This window comes from Strix aluco, chromosome W (assembly GCF_031877795.1).
Source record: "Strix aluco isolate bStrAlu1 chromosome W, bStrAlu1.hap1, whole genome shotgun sequence".
NCBI lineage: Eukaryota > Metazoa > Chordata > Aves > Strigiformes > Strigidae > Strix > Strix aluco.
Window position 1 is genome coordinate 48367944 of NC_133970.1, and position 25477 is coordinate 48393420.

At 41.7% G+C, this 25477-nt stretch overlaps 1 protein-coding gene across 4 annotated transcripts in view; it reads right to left on the reverse strand.

Moving 5' to 3' along the window:
• Nucleotides 1-14157: 14157 nt before the first annotated feature.
• Nucleotides 14158-25477, reverse strand: part of LOC141917670 (mitogen-activated protein kinase kinase kinase 1-like) — a 72143-nt gene continuing 60823 nt past the window's right edge. For 2 of the 4 annotated variants that reach the window (XM_074811050.1, XM_074811052.1), the window contains 6 exons: nt 23776-23928; nt 22261-22423; nt 19629-19760; nt 18507-18649; nt 17914-18045; nt 14158-16577 (listed from right to left, as the gene is read on the reverse strand). In XM_074811050.1, coding sequence (XP_074667151.1) covers nt 16428-16577; nt 17914-18045; nt 18507-18649; nt 19629-19760; nt 22261-22423; nt 23776-23928 — 873 coding nt within the window. In that variant the 3' untranslated portion in view covers nt 14158-16427. Of the gene's footprint in view, nt 18046-18506; nt 18650-19628; nt 19761-22260; nt 22424-23775; nt 23929-25477 lie in introns of all 4 variants that reach the window. The other 2 variants (XM_074811051.1, XR_012621394.1) reach the window with 2 other exon arrangements.

The following is a 25477-nucleotide window of genomic DNA, read 5'->3' on the forward strand; positions in this document are numbered from 1 at the left end:
TAGGAAGAAGACACCTGGACTTGACTTCACAGCGTACGCTCTGGAGAGAAGGTCAACTAGCAAACACCGTGAAGAAGACTGCTTACTTCTTCCCTCGACCACCGAAGACCCTCACTCTATTTTTACTACACATGCTCGGACTATGTAAATGAATTCTGGGAACTCATTATCATAAGACACCCCTTTCCAGGAAATCTAATGAATATGTATGATTTGTGTGCATGTAAACCAATGTCCCTTACTAATTCTTGGGAGCCCTCATGGTGAAGAAGCCCCAGGGCAACCCCAGCGCTGCTAATAAAGAATACCTGCTTAACAGTTATATTGGATTCTGACTGTTGAGTTAATTTCTTTGTTTCAAGAGACACCAAAAAGCTTTGAATTCTGAAAAGGAGACTAGATGCTTCAGCAGCTAAGCAGGGCACCTTGGCTGTTGCAATCACTGCCAGTTTTGTAAGAGTATACCATTTCCCATCTCCTTTCTCATGAGCTTATGCCAACCACAAATTCATTGGGAGGCTTGCTTGGATTTTTGCAGTAAAATACTGGGCTGATTTTTCTTTCCCAGGAAAGCTGTTTAGCCAGGCCCAAAGACTGTCAAGCTGTCTCTTGTTTACTTCCTAAAGACAATTTGCAGACAGCAGCAAGAATTAACATGGGAATGACTGGCTCTGTTTATGCCAGTAACTCATTTTTAAAAAATACATAGCACACTCGGTTGGCATTACTTCCTCCAGCTACACTGAAACATGAAGTTCTCTCTCTTTGAGAATAAAAGCTATGAAAGTTGCCACATGCCAGGAAACCTTCACTGAACCACTAAAACTAGGGTTGGACAGTGCCTCAAGATATCATAGCATCTTTCCTGCTACCCCAAGACAGGCATAGCTAAAGCAAGTGGTTGAAGTTGGCCTCTTGATAACAGCACATCATGCAGGCACATCAGAAGTACGTATTAGCACTGTCTAAAAGGCTTCATAAGAGATTTGGACAACTGACTACACTGAAATACTTTCTAAAAGGAAGCCAAAGAGAATGGACCCAACTCCAAGAAAACCAGAGCAAGAACTAGCAATTACTGTAAACTACTGAGGATCATCTGAGGAATACTTTATGAGAGAGAAGTAATTTTTACAAATTGTGTCCATTGTAAGCAAGAGAAATGAAATGACAAAATATTAAAACTGAGCCATAGTTGTAGACAACTGTGAAAGCTAGAAGATTAAATGACATGTCCAGAACTTACATTTTATGAGCTATTGTATGGACAGCTAAACACCAGTAAACAATAACATCAACAACAGTAGATAGCTGAGAACCTAATGATGTAAACAGTTAAACCTTCACCTGTGGGAGATATGGGCAGTGCAGACTATCAATGTGATTAAGCAATGCCAATTTTATTGTGGTGAAGCAAGCCTTTTATAATGCAGGTGAGAATCACATGACATAATCACATGGTACAATTCTTTCTGATTGGACAGTTAGCTTTGCACATGCGCCTTAAACTCTCTTCTGATTGGATGAAAACTGCCACATCGACATTGTACAAAGTTCCTTCTCTGCCCAAACCCACACCCTGAAGTTGTTTAACTTCCTGGGTTCTTCATTCTTTCCGGGTTATGTCCTCGCGGAAGCTGAGGCTTTACCAGTCTTGCTCATATGCAGGATTGCTCACATGTCCATTTTCTCGCAGGGAATCCTTCCGAATCCCCACATTCACCTCTGCAAATGTGGTGTCACGGATGAAAGTATTAACACGGTAATGATTTAGCAGCAAATCAAGATTTATTAATGACTAGCAGAACTTAATCATTAGCCGATTTAAAGAATTACAAAATAATTCAGTAAAATATGTTATGATTGAAGTAGTGACTTAACTACAGATTCGAAGATGACAAGATTCACACTAACTTACTATACGGTACCTTAAATCTATACATATATACATGTGCATTCACAAATACAAAACATACAAACACACAGACAGACAAAAGTATTTGGATCCAGTAAAAAATCTATGTCCCCACACTCATGAAAATAACTGTGTATACCTAAATGCATGGGTGAGCAGAGAGTGAGCAGGTGAAAGAGAAGCTAGCTCAAAGTTAAAATTTCCCTCTTGATGCGTGGAAACAGACCCTACAACTCGGAGAGAGTTATAGAGCAGGTATGTTTACTCCAGCGCCGGGGTGCAAGGGGATTTCTCCACAAAGCTTGCACACCAACAGCACACTTTACCAAAAACTTATCGAGTGTGGCTATACATATTCATTGGATTACATAACACAAACATCCATATGCATGAGTGAGGCTGGGTTAGCTCTAGAGGCTGGGGGCAGCAGTTTATGTTCTCTTTGCACCTGCGCATTGCCTCCTGGGGGGCGTCTTCAGGGGTCTGTTGGAGGAAGGCTCACAGTCCTCCTCACCTTGTACTTCTCCTCGGAGCATGCGCAGATTCTCTTGGCCAATTTCTTGAACAACAAGAGTGGTTTCAGCCAGTTTACTCATTCTATCTCATCTAAAAGTGCCAGTGTATCCATTTCTACCGTCCATACATGGCTATCTATTCATTACCAAGACTAAACTTGCTAGAGCACATCTGCTTTCCAAGGACATGTCTCTTATTTTTGCCGAACACAGTAATTCTTGGTAGGTTTCCACAGAAAACTGCTTTGTTTTGATGAACACAGTAGCCCTTGGTAAAATTCCGCAGAACAGTCAGGGCAAGCAGGATTATTAAGCAATATTCAGAAATCATTATAAGTTGCTATAAGTAAATAAGTTGCAAAGTAGGTGATCATTTCCCTGTATCATCTGTATCACTCTTCTTGAGTTTAGAGTAAATACAATGTCTTGGCATTCCTCAACGGGCAATAATTGAGACTCAAGCAGGTCGACTTCGCTCTGGCCTTCCGTTGGCTCTCTCAGTGGATGGTACCTCGAGGAGTTAATGCCTGAGAGGGGTCCCAAGCCAGGGGAGATGCTAGTCACAGACCTGCTGCTGTTTATAGGGTCCAAGACTTTTGTCAGATACTTATCACTCCAGCCTAACTCAGACAATGAGGTGTTCTGGTGTCTTCCATCAGTTGTGCAAGAACTTGCTGGGTGTGCAATTCTGTTACTGTTCTACCAGGCCCTTAGGAGGTGATGAGCTGTTATAACCTTTCCCAAGCAATAAGGAGGGTAGAGCCAGGCTCGTGAAAGGGGTGTCTTAACGCTCTGTTTACTGCTGTCAGCAGTACTTATCTCCCCAGGTTGGTATGTGGCCTAGGAGGGGGAGAGGAATCACCAAGTGGCACAGGAAGGGGGGGGGAAATTGCACCACCACAGGTGGAGTATTTTCAGGGAAATACAAGCCTGCAGGTTGCTTTCTAAATGGTAAATCTCCAACTCTCCATTGTGTAAAAATACTCACACACACACACACACACAATAAGTATTTTAATGACAGATTTCTTCAGTCTTGAATCTATTAATTCAGATTGAGATGAGGAGCTAGGAAATTAAAATAGGATATAGAAATTAGGCACTCAAGAAATGAAGGTATAACTTAGTTTAGAGATAAAGATGGAAGACTTAGAGATCAGGCTGGGGGCTAGAGGCCCATTAGTTAAAAGATAACTAAGATTGAATAGGATAATAGATCATAGTCGATGGGCCAGAGAGCAGAACAATATGGAAACCTTGATTAATGGAAGGTTGCTGTGAGAGAACGCTTCCTGATGGAATAGGGAGACAGCCCTAAAAACTGGTCAAAACCAACCCTATGGTCCGGCCTGAGTCCAGGAGGCGACAGAGACTGCGCAAGGAACGGAGGTAAAAAGTTCAACAGTGAGGAAGAGGAGCTACTTCATCTCTGCGACCCCAGCCCACGACCACCAGGACACACTGCGCAGACGCGACTAGGAGGAGACCGGGGCGGAACATATGAAAAAGACTTTCAGGCTCATTATAATACGAAGCGGGGATAGGTCATGCATATGTATAGGCGTATTATGAATATGTGATGCTTTGTAGCATAAAGCCAAGACAAGGTGCCACGAGAGGGGCGCATGCTTGTGGTGGAGCGATCCCCCGTGCGTCTCAGCGCTGAATAAACATACCTACTTCATAACCTTATAGGTTGGGGAGTCGTGTTTCCGCAAGTCAAGATAACAACAGTGTAGTAACTAGAAAAAAGTTCTTCTCCTTGCTTGATGTCTCAGTGACAAGCACTACACCCCTCAGGTGTACAGCATCCAAGGTTCCTAAAAATTCAGTCTTACCTCTTCTTTTATTAGCATTGGAGAGGCTTGACAGGTGGACCCGTGCAAACCTCATGGAGTTCAACAAGGCCAAGAGCAAGGTCCTGCACATGGGTCGGGGCAATCCCAAGCACAAACACAGGCTGGGCAAGGAGTGGATTGGGAGCAGCCCCAAGGAGAAGGACTTGGGGGTATTGGTGGATGGAAAACTGCCTGTGAGCCAGCAATGTGCGCTCACAGCCCAGAAACCCAACCGTGTCCTGGGCTGCAGCTAGAGCAGTGTGGGCAGCAGGGCGAGGGGGGGGATTCTCCCCCTCTGCTCTGCTCTCTTGAGACCCCCCCTGCAGTGCTGGGTCCAGCTCTGGGGGCACCAACGTAATACAGACATTGAACTGCTCGAGTGGGTCCAGAGGAGGCCATGAAGATGGTCAGGGGGCTGGAGCAGCTCCCCTGTGAGGACAGGCTGAGAGAGTTGGGGGAGGGGTTAGCTGGAGAAGAGAAGGCTCTGGGGAGACCCTATAGCGGCCTTCCAGTACTTAAAGGGGGCCTACAGGAAAGGTGGGGAAGGACTCTTGATCAGGGAGTGTAGGCATAGGACAAAGGGAAATGGTTTTAAACTGAAAGAGGGTAGATTTAGATTAAATTTAAGAAAGAAATTATTTACTGTGAGGGTGGTGAGGCACTGGCACAGGTTGCCCAGAGAAGTTGTGGCTGCCTCCTCCCTGGAAGTGTTCAAGGCCAGGTTGGACGGGGCTTTGGGCAACCTGGTCCCCATGGCAGGGGGGTTGCAACTAGATTATCTTTAAGGTCCTACATTGGGTTTGTGTGTGGCAGGGTTTTGGTGGGGGGGGAGGGGCTACAGAGGTGGCTCCTGTGAGAAGCTTCTCAAAGCTCCCCCAGCTCCAAGTCGGACCCACATCTGGCCAAGGCCGAGCCAATTAGAAATGGTGGCTGCATCTCTGTGAGAACATATTTAAGAAGGGGAACCTGGAAGGAGGACACCTCTGTAAACACCGAGGTCAGTGGAGGAAAGGAGGAGGAAGGGAGGAGGTACACTGGAGCAGAGACTCCCCTGCAGCCCGTGGTGAGAGGGCAGGCAGTGCCCCTGCAGCCTATGGAGGTCACCAGTGGAGCAGATGCCCACCTGCAGCCCGTGGAGAACCCCACGCTGGAGCAGGGGGCTGCGCCTGAGGAAGGCTGGGACTCTGAGGGAAGCCCGTGCTGGAGCAGTCTGTTGCTGGGAGGACTGCAGTCCACACAGAATTACAGAATCATATAGGTTGGAAAAGACCTTGAAGATCCTCCAGTCCAACCATTAACCTCACACTGACAGATCCCAACTCCACCAGATCCCTCAGCGCTGGGTCAACCCGACTCTTCAACCCCTCCAGGGATGGGGACTCCCCCCCTGCCCTGGGCAGCCCATTCCAACGCCCAACAGCCCCTTCTGCAAAGAAATCCTTCCTAAGAGCCAGTCTGACCCTGCCCTGGTGCAGCTTGAGGCCATTCCCTCTTGGCCTGCCGCTGGTTCCTTGGCTCAAGAGACTCATCCCCCCTCTCTGCACCCTCCTTTCAGGGAGTTGCAGAGGGCCAGGAGGTCTCCCCTCAGCCTCCTCTTCTCCACACTAAACCCCCCCAGTTCCCTCAGCCGCTCCCCATCAGACCTGTGCTCCAGACCCTGCACCAGCTCCGTTGCCCTTCTCTGGACACGCTCGAGTCATTCAATGGCCTTTTTGGGGTGAGGGGCCCAAAACTGAACCCACTCATCGAGGGGCGGCCTCACCAGTACAGGGTCAAGATCCCTTCCCTGTCCCTGCTGGCCACGCTAGTGCTGATACAAGCCAGGATGCCATTGGCCTTCTTGGCCACCTGGGCACACTGCTGGCTCATTATCAATCAACCCCCCCAGGTCCCTCTCTGACTGGCAGCTCTCCAGCCACTCCTCCCCAAGCCTGTAGCCCTGCTGGGGGTTTTTGTGGCCCAAGGGCAGCACCCGGCATTTGGCCTTATTGAAACTCCTCCAGTTGGCCTCAGCCCATCGCTCCAGCCTGGCCAGGTCTCTCTGCAGAGCCTCCCTACCCTCGAGCAGATCAACACTCCCACCCAACTGGGTGTCATCTGCAAACTGACTGAGGGTGCACTCGATCCCCTCGTGTAGATCATCAATAAAGATTTTACACAGGAGCGGCCCCAACACCGAGCCCTGGGGGACACCACTCGTGACCGGCCACCAACTGGATTTAACTCCGTTCACCACAACTCTTTGGGCCCGGCCATCAGCCAGTTTTTTACCCAGCAAAGCGTGTGCCCATCCAAGCCACGAGCAGCCAGTTTCACCAGGAGAATGCTGTGGGAAACGGTGTCAAAGGCCTTACTGAAGTCAGGGTAGACAACATCCACAGCCTTTCCCTCACCCAATAAGCAGGTCGCCCTGTCGTAGAAGGAGATCAGGTTTGTCAAGCAGGACCTGCCTTTCATAAACCCATGCTGACTGGGCCTGAGCATCTGGTTGTCCCGCATGTGCTGTGTGATGGTGCTCAGGATGAGCTGCTCCATCAGCTTCCCGGGCACCGACGTCAAGCTGACAGGCCTGTAATTTCCCGGATCATCCTTCCGACCCTTCTTATAGATGGGCGTCACATTGGCCAGTTTCCAATCTGTCGGGACCTCCCCGGTCAGCCAGGACTGCTGGGAAATGATGGAAAGCGGCTTGGCGAGCACCCAGCCAGCTCCTTCAGCACCCTCGGGTGTATCCCATCCGGTCCCATAGACTTGTGTGTGTCTATGTGATGCAGTAGGTCACTGCCTGTCTCCTCCTGGATTGTGGGGGGGGTCGTTCTCCCAGTCTCTGTCCTCTGGCTGAGGAGGCTGGATTCCCTCAGTACAACTGGTCTTGTTATTAAAGACTGAGGCAAAGAAGGCATTAAGCACCTCAGCCTTCTCCTCAGCACTTGTTGCCACATTTCCTCCTGCGTCTAGCAGGGGATAGAGGCTCTTCCTGGTCTTTCTTTTGCTGTTGACATATTTATAGAAACATTTCTTGTTGTCCTTGACTGCTGAAGCCAGAGTAATTTCTAGCTGGGCTTTAGCCCTCCTGATTTCCGCCCTGCATAGCCTCACAGCCTCTTTGTAATCACTGTGAGTGGCTAGCCCCTTCTTCCAAAGGCTGTAAACTCTCCTTTTCTCCCTGAGCTGCAGCCAAAGCTCCCTGTTCAGCCAGGGGGGGTCTTCTCTGGTGCCGGCTTCTCTTACAGCACCTGGGGACCACCTGCTCCTGAGCCATTAAGACTTCCTTCCTAAAGAGTGCCCAGCCTTCCTGGACCCCGATACCCTTCAGGACCGTCTCCCAAGGGATCTTGTCAAGCAGGTGCCCAAACAGGACAAAGTCAGCCCTTTGGAAGTCCAGGATGTCAGTTCTGCTTAGCCCTCTCCTGGCCTCTCTAAGACTAGAGAACTCTCTTATTTCATGATCGCTGTGCCCTAGTTAGCCTCCAACCGCCACATCCTCCACCAGTCCTTCTCTGCTCACAAAGAGGAGATCCAGCAGGGCACCTTCTCTGGTCAGTTCCCTCACCAGCTGTGTCAGGAAGTTGTCTCCCACACATTCCAGGAATCTCCGGGACTGGTCCCGCTCTGCTGTGTTGTATTTCCAGCAGATGTCTGGGAAGTTCAAGTCTCCCACAAGAACAAGGGCAAGCCATCGTGAGATTTCTCCTAAGTGCCTATAGAATATTTCATCCACCTCTCTGTCCTGGGTGGGTGGCCTATAGTAGACTCCCACTACAACATCTGCCCTGTTTGGCCTTCCCCCTGATTCTAACGCAAAGACACTCCACCCTGTCTTCACTACACTTGTACTCAAAGCAATCATAACAGTCCCTAACATACAGCGCCACCCCACCGCCTCTCCTGCCTTGTCTGTCCCTCCTAAAGAGCTTGTAGCCCTCAACAGGCGCACTCCAGTCACGGGTGACATCCCACCATGTTTCTGTAATAGCCACTACATCACAATTTTCCTGTTTCATCACGGCTTCAAGCTCCTCCTGTTTGATACCCATGCTGTGTGCATTGGTATACACGCACTTCAGATGGGCTGGTGTTTTGCCCCCTTCCCCCTTCAGATCTAGTTTAAAGCTCTGTCAATGAGCCCAGCTAACTCCTGCCCCAAGATCCTCTTCCCCCTCTGGGACAGGTGCATTCCATCTAATGCCAACCCAGGATTGAAAAATCCAAAGCCCTGATGGTAACACCAGTCTTGGAGCTACAAGTTCATCTGCTGAGTTCTCTGGTATTCTTCTTCATCCATCCCCCCAACTGAAGGGATGGAGGAGAACACAATTTGTGCCCCCAACCCCTTAATCACTTTCCCCAGGGCCCTAAAATCTCTCTTCATTGCTTTAGGACTTCTCCTGGTAATATCTTCGCTACCCACCTGAAAAACCAGGAGAGGGTAGTAGTCCTTGGGTCTCTCTTAGAGCGGGGAGTTTTGCCGTGAGGTCCTTGACGCAGGCCCCAGGGAGGCCACAGACTTCCCTATGAAGCGGGTCTGGTCTGCATATTGGGCCTTCAACACCCCACAGAAGGGACCCACGCTGGATCAGCTCAGGAAGAGATGCAGCCCATGGGAAGGACCCATGTTGGAACAGTTCACATAGAACTGTCTCCCATGAGAGGGACCCCACAGTGAAGCCAGGGAAGAATATGAGGAGTCTTCCCCCCGAGGAGGAAGGAGCAGCAGAAACAATGGATGATGAACTGATCACAACCCCCATTTGCCATCCTCCTGCACTGCTCAGGGGGAGGAGGTAGAGAAAACAGGAGCAAAGCTGAGCCCAGGAAGAAGGGATGGGTGGGGGGAAGGTGTTTTTAAGGTGTGGTTGTATTTCCCACTGTCCTACTCTGAGTGGTAAATTAGTGGTGGTGGTGTTTAAATTAAATTGATGCTCTTTTTTCTTCCCCAATCAAATCTATCATTTGCCCATGACCATAATGGGCCAATCATCCCTCCCTGTCCTTATGTCAATTTTATTTTCTTCCCCCCCCTCTGTGAGGGGGAAGGGGTGAGTGAGCAGCTGTGTGGTGCTCAGTTGCCCTCTTGTCACGTCCCAATTTCTGGGGACAATGACTGAGATTCGCCAATTCACAGGTCAGGATTAAGGTGAAACAACACCAGGGATTCTTCAATTCACAATTCAATTTTTATTTGTTCACAACAGATATTGGCATGAAACTTTGTCAGTAAGCCTTGCAACCTCTGCAACAAGTGGTAAACCTCATAACATACACCGCCAAATTGCCAAACCTTACAACATACACCAACTAGCATCAGATCTTATACCCTGACAAGCCTTGCCTTATATGCAGGGATACAGAATGAGAAGAAAAACAGAAAAAGAGAGTGAGAGAGGCAGGGAGGGAGACAGACAAAAAGGAAGATTTCACCAGTCCTGGTTCCAGCATTGGTCCAGCCACCCCAAGGGTCCAGTTCTGGAGGGGTGCAGCCACCTGGGGCTTTGACTCATGTCCTTTTATAACTCCTTGCTCCTCTTCCAGGCAGGCACTTGGACTCGTTATGCTAATTAGGCATCATGTGCAGTCTATGCTTCTAGAATTCTCCTTGCTTTTGGTACATGTGTAGTTTGTACCTTCAGCTTCTTCTGGAAATGAGTCGGTGTGCTCGAGGGCTGTTGGGGAGTTACTCCCCCCTCCCCACAGGTGTGACCATTGTCTGACCTTTCTTCTTGGCACATGCATCGTGAAAACAGTTTCTCTATTGGCTCTACAGAGTCACTCAGGATAGGGAAGTTCAGCCTCCAAAAAGTGTGGTCCCACCTTCACGGGACCCCCTCCTCTCACCGTGCCTCCCTGTCATTACCTGCACAGTCCCAACGTTTCCATAGAAATAGTTTCCTTTACCAAATTTCTTTATCGGATGTTTGAGACATTAACTATAGTTTCATTGAATTGTCACACCTCTGGGCTTAAACACATGACCCTAACCATTCTATGGTTTATTTATCTGCAGTTTACAGATGCATCTTTAACCTTGCCTTAACAAAGTCTAAGGTTAAGCAGAAAAGCTGGTTTTCCAATATGCACAATAACTCTATCCAACCAAATTTTAGATTTTTAAAATAGCTCCAGAATTACATTACAAGTCTAGATGATCTGCTCTAAAATCCTTGTACATCCTCTAAATAAAGAGGATTAATTTGGTCCCTGAAGGTAGCAACTGTGATATAGTATACTTCATATTTGCTAAATTTCATGGTTAATAATTATGCTAGTAGCTATAGCTACTGCACACCTGGGGATAATCATAAGATTGGTCAGGTGAGACATTGAAATTTATAAAGCATAGGCTTTGTTCTCCACACCCTAGAAAATGACTGGAACATCCTGGACCATAAAGACAATGTATAGAATTGTGTTGAGAATGAGCTATTTGACAGTCTGACAAAGTGATTAATCGATCAGTTAACTTGGCAATGAAACCAACTTTTGGGTGTCCTGTAGTGAACTACCTTCATTATAATACTAAAACCACACCCACAGGTCAAAGAGACCCCTGCCCAGGTTAAGACCCTTCCCCTGAGCATGCAGAGTAGTAGAAGCATTAGGTAAGCCGTGTTATAATTGTATGATAATCACAAACCAATCAGTATCTAATAGGCGTGTTTGGAAAAGCACTAACCTCTGATTTTTGTGTATAGAAGCAGCATGAAAACCTGCTGTTGGGGTGCTTGATTTGTGGAAAAGTCCACTGAGCACCCAGGTCTGAATAAATACAGTATCTCTCCTGAATGTGTTAAGATTGGTTCATTGCATGCCGGGCACAAATCTGCTTTTCAGGTAACAACTGGTCCAGAAATTTCTTTGGGGTGTTAAATTCAGGACTAATTGCTTTCTCACAGCTTCAAAGTTATTCTTGACTACATACCAGTACAGGACACTCACTTGCAGACCGCTCCTTGTAAATATTGATCTAATTGTCACTTTTCCCACATTTCCAAACAAAACTGCTACTACTACACTGTAGTGTAACCACTGCTTGTAAAACTGCATCTTCAGAGCTATGCTAATCTCATTTGTAAAGATGTGGAAAAAAGAACAAAAAGAAATAATCTTTAAATCACTTAAAATCAGTCTATTAAAAAAGCTAACTCTTCTACGCAGGTGCACACTTTTGTGTAACTCATCTTCATATGGAATAATATTCAACCACGTTTGTCTTTTTTACACATATGTGGGGATTCGGAAGGAGTCCCTGCAAGAAAACGGACGTGTGAGCAATCCTGCATATGGGTAAGACTGGCAAAGCCTCAGCTTCAGCGAGGATGTGACGAGGGAATGACCCTGGAAGAATGAGGAAGAACCCAGGAAGGTAAACAACTTCAAGGTGTTGGCCTGGGCAGAGAAGAAGTTTGTACAATGTCGATGTGGCAGTTCTCAGCCAATCAGAAGAGAGCTTAAGGAGCATGTGCAAAGCTAACTGTCCAATCAGAAAGAATTGTACCATGTGATTGTACCTTGTGATTTTCACCTGCAGTATAAAAGGCTGGTCTACCATATTAAAGTTGGCATTGCTTAATCACTGTGTGATCATACGCATGTCTTTATCTCCCATACACATATAGTATTGTGTTGTATCATACAAATCTATGAGCTCTTTGATTCACTGCTAACCTCTCCATGTTGTGGCTATAGACAGTGTTTCACTTCTGAAAAATATCCCAGCACATCAAACTCCTGATAACACACGTTGGCTGTTTTTTCTAGATACTGAGGAATTCCTAGACAGGGTTTAGAGATGTATAAGAATATTAAATGTACTGCTGAAAAAGGACCAGATGATTCATCAAGCCTGAAAATCATGCCTCTGTCTAGAGCTACTACACTCCTCTGAAGTCCTATTTTGAATTTACACAAGAGATACCCAGACAACTATAGGAGCTTTAATTCATCCTTATTGCACTAAACACAGCTATACTCCTGCTTCAGCAGGCAAAACATGCTCTGCTGCCCAATTCTTGGACTGGTCCCAATCCCATACCACCAGCATAAGCTAGAGACCACATGCAGGGGATGATTCTGTTGACAAATTAAACAGAAACAAATCTAAAGCATTTCAACAGATCTGTCCTAGCTTGGCCACACTAACAGAATTACAAATCTTTTTAAGAAATGTAAGCAAATACAGTTCCAAGAAATGAGAAGGAAGAACAGAGAAGTGCTGATTTTCCAAACAGAAGAGAGTTCTTCTAAGTAAAGGGTTTATTTTCTTTCTCCAACTTGTATTTTTGTGCTTTGAAAAAATTTATAGTCTTGTCTGTTGATCCCTGTGGAGACCTCAAAACTCAAGTTTTTCAGATCCTTATCCAAAACAGAAACCCCAAAGGATTGCTCACCTGCTTGAAACTGCTCCTATGCATTTCTGTTTGAAGAATGTGGAACAACTTTTCTAGCAGCTGAGAAATCAGACATTGAGTATGGAAAGGTTTGGGTTTTTTTAGAAACAAAATTACCCCCTCCCCCAATAATGCTTTGCTTCTTTCCAAAAAAAGTCTAGGCAGTTTATACATAAATATTCTTATTCTCCTAATTGTGATTTTGTTAAGGAATGACAAAAATAAAACCCGTGGAAAGAAATTAGTGTAGAATTTTGGCATTCTATAGTTAGATAGAGGGTTAGAAATCACATCTAACAGACAGAAATAAGAACATTTCATTACCAGGATACATAGACACAACCATCCCTTTTGGTACAAAACCTTTGATAACAAAGACTCCAGTTCCAGCAGACACCAGGGAACTTTGGTCTTGAGTAATACTGGACCTTAGTGTATTAAACAGAACTTCCTCTGGACTAAATACATGTTGATTCTGATAGCTACATGAAGTTACTTTTGACCATTTCTGCTCAACAGTCAGTAATTCCAGATATTTACGTTTAAATTTATGGAAGTAAGGCCAAGATAAGCATTTGTCTACTGAAATAATTTATGAACAGAGCTTTAAATATTTTTCAGTAGTGTTTCAAGGACATCATCAGAGATAATTTTGTCTTGGGAGCTTTTGGTAATATATCAGAGGGTCCCATTTAAAAAAAAATAAATCTTAAGATTACATTTTTCATAAATAAAATATGGGAGAGTCATTTTACAGCAGTAAGTTATCTGCACTATTGTTTTAAACTAACCTGAATGAATGAATATTCTTTCATACTGGTCCTACTATAAAACCATCATCTGATGTATTTATAGCTACACAAACAGATTAAATACCACTGAGCTCTTGGTGACAAACATTGAAGTTGTTTTTAAGATTTTAATATTGAAGGGGTGCATCCTTTGATACACTCCCGCTTCCTTGGGTGACATCCCTTAGACTAATCCAAAGGCCACAGCTTGTCCTTGAGGTTTGCACAGACACAAGCAAGCTTTGAGACAGTCATATGACATTTCAGTCTCTCACACACTGAAAACCATAAAAACAGCAGATTAACTTCCAAGATACACCTCAATGGCTCCAGAACTGATCTAACCAAATCAACTCTCTTAACTTGGCAATTAATAGTTACATTTCTGTAGTAATGTGAAATTTAGATATTTAATGTTAGATCTAAGGGCATAAGCAAAATGAGGTTCATAGATACAGAGCAGTTCCTACCCTTATTATAAATTTAAAAATATTTAGTGTTTGTTACTGCCCTTTATCTAAGCATTCTTCATTGATATACCCAAGATATACATATATCAGTCAATATTCATGTCATTTAATATTAGAAACAAAGTCTTACTATATCAAGTGTTACAGAATTTCATATGCATAAACAGTGAAGTGTACCAGAAATATTTTATGCACATCATTAAATTGAACATATTTACATTAAAATAAGCAAAGGACAATATTTGTTCAAAAACTTTATTATAAAGAAAAAACACCAAAATAGGTACAAATTATACTATACAAAATTGTTTCAATGGGATAAAAACTTAATTAAAGTATCTTGATATATTTAAAATAACAGGATACAATGAAGCCAAATGTCTTAACCCAGAGATTTCTGTAAAATTTGCTTGCACAGCTAATAGAAGTTAGCCCTTAAGCCCTGGAAGTCTTAGGAATTAGTCACATAGCAAATATAGTTTCATTGTGAAAATGAATTTTGGTAGAAGAAACTCTATAGGACACCTGAGGTAGTAGAAACTGGAATAAACAGCAATAGACATTATTTATAACTTAAGTACCAAATAACATTAAGAACACAAAAAATAATTACACAACAGTTTGCAGTCCAGCTTTGATCCAAAGAAAATAAGAATACTGCATCACATCTGCATTTTAAAAACACCACAATTACCAGCAAGCTGAGGGAAACACAATCTCAAATACATTTGGACACCTAGAAGCAGTTTGAGTTTGAAATGTGATAGTCATGGTGATCTACAAAGTAATACTGATTAGCTGAGGTTCATCAGTTTATACAGTTTACATTTCTGCCAGAAACAGCATTAATCTGACAACTAATCTTCCAGTACATGAATTGGCAAGAGGGCATCCTTTAAAGGTTGCACATAAACACATTCACAACTAATGACACTGCTTTGTATTAGTATGAGCACTATCATCCCTGTAAACATATCTTTAAAATGTTTTACTTTCAATTTGTATTGTACATTTTTAATGTACTATAGCCTATTTAGTCCCGAGTCTTTGAAAATAACCAATTCTATTTCAGTCCAACAATTCAACTGGCTTATGAAGAGTTAAAACATGAACAGTATTTTTTTTTTCAAAAATGATTAAACAAAATGAGTATTTGATTTAAAAAGATCCTCCCTCTTAAAAAGGCAAAAGAAAAGCTGCCATTTTCCTTCAGCATTACACACATCAATCTAAAAATCTGCCTTTAAAATAATTTTTAAAACACACCTGCTAAAACACACAAGTCTTACACTACAGGTGAAGCTTTACTTCACATTTTAGTTCACCTTGTTTTTCAAGTCCAAGTTTGTTTCTTGTTAAAATAAATACCTTTCTTATGGTAATATTTTTAACACTTTCAAATTAAATCATCACTAATGGCTACAGTAAATAGATGATGCACAGCAGAAGGAAAACCGCAGGTAAAACTTGTTATCAATGGAGAATGTGACCTCAGTTTTGTTACACAGAGAATGAGATTTGCTCATAGGTGGCACTTGCTCCCACTGAAGTACAGGACAGTCTCCCATAAACTTTAATGGGAGCTGGGTTTGGGGCTTTTGACATGAAACTTCTCTACATCATTTGCCAGAAGAAACTGCTATATGAAAAGAAGGCTCAACGTTTAGCACAATTCAGACTAAGTTGTTTTATGCAAAACATTTTTTTTAAAATAACCTATACTATCAGAGGCTGAAACACTGACTTGAAGATGGCATTTTATTTTATTCCAGATTTCAGAAAAACTGTTTTTAAAACTTGTGTCAGCAAGATGCTCCATGACACAGTTTACATCTTTTTCTAAAGACTATTTTAAAAGATCACCTTTCCCTGAAAGTTAAAAATACAATGAAAACAAACTTTAATTTCAAAAGAAATTACATGACCAGCAATAAATGCAGTGAACTACAACTGCCTGCTCTTACTTTAAGGCAAAATGTTTTTTTTAAAGTATCCATCAATGTTTGGATTTGTTACTCAGAGAACTTTGTATAATTAAGAGACACAGATACAGAACTTCCTTCTAACCAGTGCTGAAAATTGACTAATTGCAGAACCCTCTGCTTACATCTACATGATGTGAAATGGAACAGTGATTGCTATATTAAAATAGAACCTGAGTCCCTCAGCTGCCAATATTGCTGAAAAAAGTGCTCCAAATAAAAATCACTTATCTGCAAAATAATCATGCAGATTTAAGGAAAAATGCTTTTGTGTTCACATAGAGCCAGATGTTTGAAAAGACAGTTTACAAGTCTCTGTACAAGTTGTGAAATGTTGCATACTGAGGCTTAAAGATCTTGATTTGTCAATCACATACTTAGGTAGGGTCCTCCACTGTCCTTATGTCCTTGATGTATCTACCACATTAGGGACAACAGAATAACACAAGCTGCTGTGCTTAACTGCACTGCAAGACAGTTATCATATATTCAGTAGCATCTTCAGTATATCAGCCTTACACATAAGTAGCTACCATGTAGTACAGAAGACTGGGTGTTTCAGCAGCTCCCTTGATGGGGGTCTGTCTTGAGGTTGAAGTTCTAAACACCGAAGAGTCACATCTCTCAAACCAGGAGACAGATGTGAAGGGATTGATGGAGCAGTAGTTGCACTAGCAATCTGAACAAAGGGAAAATAACTTTTTTTAGAAGTTAGTGATTCTTAAGCCCCTCTCCTACCCCAAAAACCTTCAACAAGCTAGTCATTTTCAGCTGACTAGTTATATTATGAGCTTTTATCCACTTAACATATTTCCTACTGCAGTTTGATGATTACATTACTGCTTCCATTTTATAAAATGGGTCTTAAGTTCCCTTTATGCTTCTTTCCCCAATAACATATGCTCTATTACTTTTCAGTCTCTCTCCTTGCATTTATCTCTAAATTTTCCTCTTACAGCAAGATTCTGAAGTAATCATCTGCTAAGCAGGCCATAAGAAAAGCTCTTATGCCACACTTACAGCTATTATTTAGCCTAATACTTGCCATCACTTAACTGTCATAGTATAAGAAAACATTGAGATACATTAAGTTGAGCAATGTTACATTATGATATGTTAAGCTGGGTATGCTCTCTTGCATTGTCTTACTGTATTTCTGCTACCACCCCAAAGGGCAATCTTTCCCAGATAGAAGCAGATCACTCCCAACCAAATTTTGATCTTCTCTAGATCAAATTAAGTAAGTTGAGAACACTAGGGTGACACCATCAGATTCACACAGAACCAAGACAATTACATCTCTCAAGTGATTTGTACTTACTTAGAACATACTTGAATACCCCTGTGTTAGTTCTGTTTTGTGGAAACACTTTCTTTACTCATGCTAGTGAAGATGCTAATCACTTTCTTCACTTGTGGCAGTATTTTCTTTATGCCTACAGTTCAACTAGATTTTTAGAATTAAATATACCTAGTTGATTTTAGTGAGAAACATGAATGCCAAAATAGATGACCTAGAAGAGAGAATAATATTCATATATAGCATGGCATAATGGTAAATATCTTTCAGCAAAATCTGAACATGGAACATCAGGTTTTTACCAAAGGACATTTCCCACTATGAAATATGAATACACACATAAATGTTTTATGGTAGAAAAACTTCTTTTGCTCCTGTACTTTACAGGATTGTAAAGAAAGAGTTCAAATACCAATCTTCTGCCTAGAGTCAAGATCAACTCTATTCCCAATTTTTTTTTTAGCCTGTTACATTATGTATTTAGATCTTAGAACAGAGCCTTTTCTGCATATTATTGTGTTGGTAGCTTTTTTTTTTTTAAACAAGTATGATTATTATGTTGGTATCAACATTGATTTTGTACTAACAGCTCCAATATAAAGAGCAGCCATTGCAACAAACCCTACTACTTGTATACTTTTCTAAAATTCACATTGCTATACATGAAATTAGTCAGTATCTTTTGTAGCATATTTGTAGCAACAAAGTACCTCACCTTAAATATCAGAGCGAGATGATTGGAGTGTTTCTCTGCATTCCAGGGAGGTTTAGCACAAGCCATTTCTATAACAACACAGCCAACACTCCACACATCACAGCTCCTACCGTATTGCTGACCTCTCAGAACCTGAACAGACAGATCAAAACTCAGATTATCTACTTCAAAGTCTCTTAACTCTAATTTAGATTTTAAAAAAAATCATCCATCAAGTGCATTCCAATTAACATTTCAGGTTGAGAGTATGATCAGTGATGCCATAAGATTTATACAGCTGTAGAGAGCTAGTAAATAAAATGCCTGATTTAAGGGGCAAGTATCTTGCAATAGTTAGCTTTTGACCAAATGGTCATTTGAGCTTTAATAACAATATTTATTATGTAGCTTGTAACAAACTACTTAGAACAACTTTGACAGCAAGAAAAAAATGTCATTATCATGGTGATAATGTTGGAATCATTCCTATTTTTTAGAACGAGTACATTTAAAACATTTGAAGCATTTACAGCAATTTTCTGTTAATTTGGCTGTATGAATTAACTTAAAGAGTACAAACTATTTGAAGTAACTTCCAAAACTGGTTTTCTTACCTCTGGTGCCATAAATGCAATAGTTCCCAACAACTGTCCTTGAAACTCCCCAGCACCAGTTCCTTTTGATGCCAACCTGGCTGCAGCTCCAAAATCAGCAATTCTTAATCTATGACCTGTGCTGTCAATTAGCAAATTGGCACCTGTCAACAGCATAATAAAAATATTGCTAGTAGGCTTTTTATTAAAGGCAAAAGGATGAACAGATACTCTTTCTCCCTCTCTTTCAAAGCTATAAATAGGTTGATGGTCCCCACCCACAATATCAAGGAGATCCAAATATCAAGGACAAAGTCTAATAATGTCACTTTTCTGTTACGCCTGAATGATACTGCACACAGCTTGAGGCTGTCCAAAAGATTTAGAGAAGCAATCAAACTTTCAAAGTAGGGCCAACACAGGATTCTGGAATAATACCTGGAGATGGAATAATGAAAGAAAATGGTGACCTAAAATCCTGGAAGTTTTCATTGCCTGCAGCTCCCTGTGAAATTTCATACTTAAGCAACTTTGAGTTGTCTTGAAGAGAATTACAGAGGAATTGAAAGTTTTCCTATTTTAAAGAAAAATACTGAAAAGCAAATATTTGCCATCACTATGTTGCTACTTACCTGAATATCTCTCCAGTTTATGGACAGCTATAGTGACATTACAGGGAGAAGTTTAGGAAGACTGGTATTTCCTAATAAGGTTCACATTTTGTTCGTCAAACAGTACAACTGTGTTTATGTTCAATTAGGATGAAGGAAGATGACCCATCCTAACATTCCCATACATTAGAAACCTGACCTCTTTATTTTGGCTTATTCACAAATTTTACTATCATTTCAGGGTTTTTACATTAATTTAACTAACAATCTTTAAAGCTATATAACAACTTCATATTTTATTTGAACAAATTCAGAAAATAAATTTTTTTAAAACCATTGGCACAGGTAGCAAGTATCCCCAAGCATACCATAAATGTTCTGATTAATTTCAGTAAAGGTTCTTAAGCACGATCAAACCCAATGGAAATAACACTCTTGAGATGGCATCCAAGAGAAGCAATAGGTCTCAAGCCAAAATAGGTGCTGCTTTCTGAATATTCCTTTTTAAAAAGGCATTCTAAATAATTCTCACCTTTAACATCTCTATGGATTATCTGATTCTCATGGAGGTAAGAAAGGCCACGTAACAGTTGATCTGTGTAATTAATAATAACAGATTCTTTAAAGGCTCCATATTTACTTAACAAATGAGCAACTGAACCACCTAGAAGTTAAAAAAAAAAATACAATTTATCAACACTTATATTTCATATTAGTAGAATGCAGCACTGCCTCCCTAAAATTGGAACTTGGTATTTATATTTCTCATTTATAACTAGATTTGCTCCCCCCTCCCCAAACCTCAACATTAAAAGTTCCATAGGCAAAAAGTAATATACTTGGTTACTTAATTACTTTTTACCTGGAACTGTACACATTACAAAGACATAAGTCTTCATGCTTCCTAATATTTTCATCTGTCCTTAAAAGAAAGTACAAACCCCTTTGTGTATAAAGTACTGTTGCTGATAAACCACATATATGTATACCTACATTTTGCACTAAGGTTTTCAAGTAGTAGAACACTAGCTTTCTTTGGGGCAAGGGATATGTGCAGCCTCCAGTAAGTGTGCCCTCTGAAGATCTTAATTTACTTTTGTTATCATCTAAGTACCAATATATATCCTCAAGATTTTGGATTTCCATTGTGCCTCTCAAAGTATTCCAATATATTTGGGCTGGAATGAGGTAAAGACAATTCCCAACATTTCATTATCTAAATAATACTATTTCAGAAAAATTATACTTGAGTTAAACATGCTTAAGTTTTGAGAAAATATTTTCTGTGCTATTGCTTGCAATAACACATACTTGGGCTTTGCTTGCTAGCACTTTGGTATTGCTCAGTGGTTTCTGCCAAAGAACGTAAGTTAAGGTACAAGGTATTTTTTTTAAAAAAAAAAAAAGAAACAAGGATGTATAAAATATCAAATCTAGCCTTGGTAACTGGACTGCAACAACATATAATCCCATTCATAAAATTAATAAAGCTCCTTCTTAAAAAGGTATAAACTATCTTGTACCTGCTCTGTACAGTAATGAAGGTATTTCACTATTTATGACTAAAATTACCACTTTGTATATTTAAGATTTGAACATATTTTTCCCAAAGCATCCTGCTTACTCCCTATTATTAGAAATTTACTTCTCAAATACCTTTGCATGTCACGTCACACAAATTTTATGATAAATGCTTTGGACAAAACCCAAGTGACAGGTATTCCAAACATTTTAGCAAAGTTATTTTTAATAATAATTTGAAGTTACACAGGTACACTGAAAATGCAATAGTTTGATATATTTCCAACTGAAGTGTTTGTGTCTTAGAGTTTCTAATTTGTGGTGGGTTGACATTGGCTGGATGCCAGGTGCCTGCCAAAGCCACTCTATCACTCCCCTCAGCTGGACAGGGGAGAGAAAATGTAATGAAAGGTTTGTGGGTCAAGATAAGGACAGGGAGATCACTCAGCAGTTACCATCATGGACAAAACAGACTCGACTTGGGGAAATTAATTTACTACCAATCAAATCACAGTAGGATAATGAGAAATAACACCAAATCTTAAAAACAACTTCCCCCCACCCCTCCCTTTTTCCCAGGCTCAACTTCACTCCTGGCTTCTCTGCCTCCTCCACCCCAGCAGTGCAGGGGGACAGGGAATGGGAATTGTGGCTAGTTCATCACACATGGTCTCTGCCACTCCTTCCTCCTCCCACTCTTCCCCTGCTCCAGTGTGGGGTCCCTCCCACAGGAGACAGTCCTCACAAACTTCTCCAATGTGGGTCCTTTCCATGGGGTGCAGTCCTTCAGGAACAGACTGCTCCAGTGTGGGTCCCCCATGGGGTCACAAAAGTCCTGACAACAAACCTGCTCCAGTGTGGGCTCCTCTCTCCACAGGTCCTGCCAGGAGCCTGCTCCAGCACATGCTCTCCACAAGGTCACAACCTCCTTTGGGCACATCCCCCCTGCTCTGGCGTGGGGTCCTCTATGGGCTGCAGGTGGAGATCTGCTCCACCGTTACCCTCCCTGGGCTGCAGGGGCACGGCTGCCTCACCATGGGCTGCACCAGGGGCTGCAGGGGAATCTCTGCTCTGGCACCTGGAGCACCTCCTCCCCCTCCTTCTTCACTGACCTTGGGGTCTGCAGAGTTCTTTCTCTCACATATTCTCACTCCTCTCTTCTGGCTGCTTTTGTGCAGCAGTTTTTTTCCCCTTCTGAGATATGGTCTCCCAGAGGCGCTACCACCATCACTGATGGGCTCAGCCTTGCCCAGCAGTGGGTCCATCTTGTAGCCAGCTGGCACTGGCTCTATCAGACACAGGGGAAGCTTCTGGCAGCTTCTCACAGAAGCCACCCCTGTAGCCCCCCTGCTACCAAAACCTGGCCACGCAAACCCAATACATAACTCCTCATTTAAATTCAGAAATTGAGGTAGTAGAATTTTTGTTCAGGCCTTCCAATTATATGACAGATTAGTTATGGAAAATTCCAATTAAAAAAAAGGATGCCAGTAAGAATGTAGTAAGCCTTTATACTGGTTACCAACAGCAATAAAAATATAAGTTTGCAAACTGAAGTGATGCATGAAATATTTCGCAGTATGAAACTACATAGTTCAAGACTCAACTGATACTTTAATTTTCCTTGTCATACAGTTGTTTACCTGCCATCCATTCAATAAAGAGGTTATAGTTATTCTTCTCACATGTAGCACCCAACATTCGAATAATGTTAGGATGGTTCAGATGACTCATCATCCTTATTTCTTCTCTCAGTGCTTCAACTACCTCTTCTTGCTCAGATGATGTGTTCCTGACATACATCACCTGTTTTGAAAAACGGTATTCAGATTTACCTCACATAATTAGTAGTTCGGTAATCATTCCCCTTCAGTACAGTAACAAAAATGGATGGTTTTCTGTCCCTTTTCACTATCTGGAAATAGCAAGTATTCTCTTATCTCAAGTCCCTCTAGCTGAGACTGTGTATCTCCATGTGAGACAGTCATAGAAAATTAAGAGTGATCTTCTGGAGAAATACCAACAAAAACCTCTCCAAGTGTGGCACGGGGAAACTTCCCTCTTCACTCTGCTTAAATTGTGAAAAAAAAATTATTTTTTTTTTAATTCCTATGTTGAAGAAAGGGAAAATAGATCAGGCCAGAAACAAAATTCTGACAGTGATGTTATCTGTAAGGCTTTTTACCAGTTTAACCATACTACCCGTTTCATAACTAAACCTCTTATCCCAGAAAGTCAATGGGCAAAAAAAAGCCAATCAGAAGTCCAGAAATGGAACTGGAGCCAACCCCAGCTCTGATCCATACTAAATCTAAAATAATAAATCTGAAATAATAAACTGCAAGGAATTTCCCCCAGGCCTCAGAATAGTCATCATCTCTCCAGAAGGAGCCTCAAGGACCACATGGACAGTCTTACTCTTTCACAAGAAAGAGAGTTTCAAAGGAGACAGATATTTTTTCCCTGATTAAATATTCTGAAATTGCTCAATTCCATGGAAATAAATTCATTCTAGAATCAATAAGAAAATGTTAGTCCTAAGACTCCCTCTATGTTGGTATCACTGATTCAGACCTAGGACACCTTAAGTGTGAAAGATTTACTCATATCTAGAACCTTCCAAAATCTTGAGCAAAGCATGTGTGTTTGGGTCTCTCTGCTCAGTCTCATTTTTGTATCTAATAATTTTAATATTAAAAATACTTGCCTCCAAATTGGCTGTTGGATCAGAGGAAACAAGCATTAAACTACATTTCCTCCGCTTAAACTGTTTTGGGAAAAAAATCTTGACAAGGAGAAATTACTTTTATAATAGCTATCTTTCAAATAGAGCATCAATTAGGAAGAGACCTGGACTCCATTCCTATCTCTGTCACTGATTTGTGAAATTGATAAAAACAAAAATGCATTTGAAGAACTATGAAAGAAAAGGGGCATATATTTTTTTTTTTCCTTTTAAGGAGAAGTAAAAGAAACTGAAAACATTATGATAATTCCATGTACAGAAAGACTTTGTATTATGTATCATGTGAGTACACATGACAGAAGAGGAAGTGGGGAACAGAAGTCTGTGAGAACAAAGAGCTTTTATATTTTTTAATATTTCAAAGAAATATTGAAGAACAAGCACAATACATTCAAAGAAGTGAAGTATTTACCTGTTTTACAGCCATTAATGTTCCTGTTCTTACATCTTGAGCTTGGTAACAGGAAGAGAAAGCTCCAAGACCAATTTGCTGACCTTTAAGCCATTCTGCATCTTCTCTGTAATGGTGTTTTGTTTTGGTATGTCCAGGCAGGGTTTCTGGTGTCTGCAAATGAAATTTCAAATCAATCCTATGTTTACTAACATGCATCTAAAACACAGACATTCTGGAAGGCTATGAAATATCCAAGTTTATATGTCTCTCCTCTCCCTTACAGTTATTTGTACTGCATATTATACATGTTTCAGTTGAGACCAGAATACCAGTGTATTCCTTAATCCACATATTCATACTGTATGTAAGAACAGAGAGCCTCCTCTACGTTACTACCTGAGTGTGAAAGGCAAGACATAAGGACCCAAATAGGAACAAGACTTTTTTTCTATTTCTGATATCATGTCTAGTCAAGGTGTGGTGGTGCAACTCTACCCCCTCCCTCCCCCTCTACTTGCTGCGCTGCTCAGTGCTTGGTGTGATTCCAACCCTCTTCTGGGTCATACCAACCTGGGGAGGTAGAAACTACTAATGGTTGGGAACCAGAGCGTTAAGGCGCCCCATTGATGAGTCTGGCTCCTGCTCTCCTTTGAAGTGGCTATAACAGTCCATCACCTCCTGACAGCTTGGTACATTTGTGCCCAGGATGCAGTTGAAGGAAAAATAATAACAGAATTGCACATCCATCAAGCTCTTGTGTACCTGGTGAGAACACCAGAACACCTCATTGTCCGAGGTAGGCCAGAGTAATAAGTACCTGACAAAAGTCAATTATCTTGGACCCTATAAATAGTGACCCCAAGCGAGACCCTTTGAGCTCTCCTGGATTGCAGCGGGCCTGTGACCAGCATCGCCCCTGAGCTGGGACGCCTCTCAGGTACCAACTCCTTGAGATACCGTCTGCCATTAGAGTCAACGGGAGGCCAGGGCGAAGTTGATCCCCTCGAGTCTCAATTATGGCCCATTGAGGAATGCTGATGCATTGTGAGTATTTACTCTAAACTTGAGAAGAGGGAAATTTTAACTTTGGGCTAGCTTCTCTTTTACCCACCTCTCTACCTACCGATATGTTTGGGTATACACGGTTATTTTCATGAGTGTGGGTACATACTTATTCCACTGGATCCAAAAACTTTTGTCTGTCTGTGTGTTTGTATATCTTGTGTTTATGAATATACATATATATATTGATTTAAGATACTTTATAGTAAGTTAGTGTGAATCTTGTCATTTTCAAATCTGTAATTAAGTCACTAATCATAACATATCTTACTGCATTATTTTGTAAATCCTTAAATTGGTTAATGATTAAGTGCTGCTAGTCATTAATAAATCTTGATTTGCTGCTAAATCATTATCATGTTAATATTTCCATCTACAACAGTCATTTTATGTTTCACATGTTGTTACCTTATGCAAAGGATCACAAAACCCAACATTTCATTCCTCTTCCCAGTAACTCTACCAAGTCTATTACCTCTCCTAGGCATGCAGCCTCACAAGCTTCCAGCACCTGTCTTACCCTCAAGTCAATGCACTCAACCACTTTGTGAAATTTGTAAAATACTCCTTCCTTTCTCTATTCTTATTTCTTATGCTTTTGTCTATTTTCAAACAAACATCTTTTTTACAATTTCTACAGCATCTCACATCTCTCTCA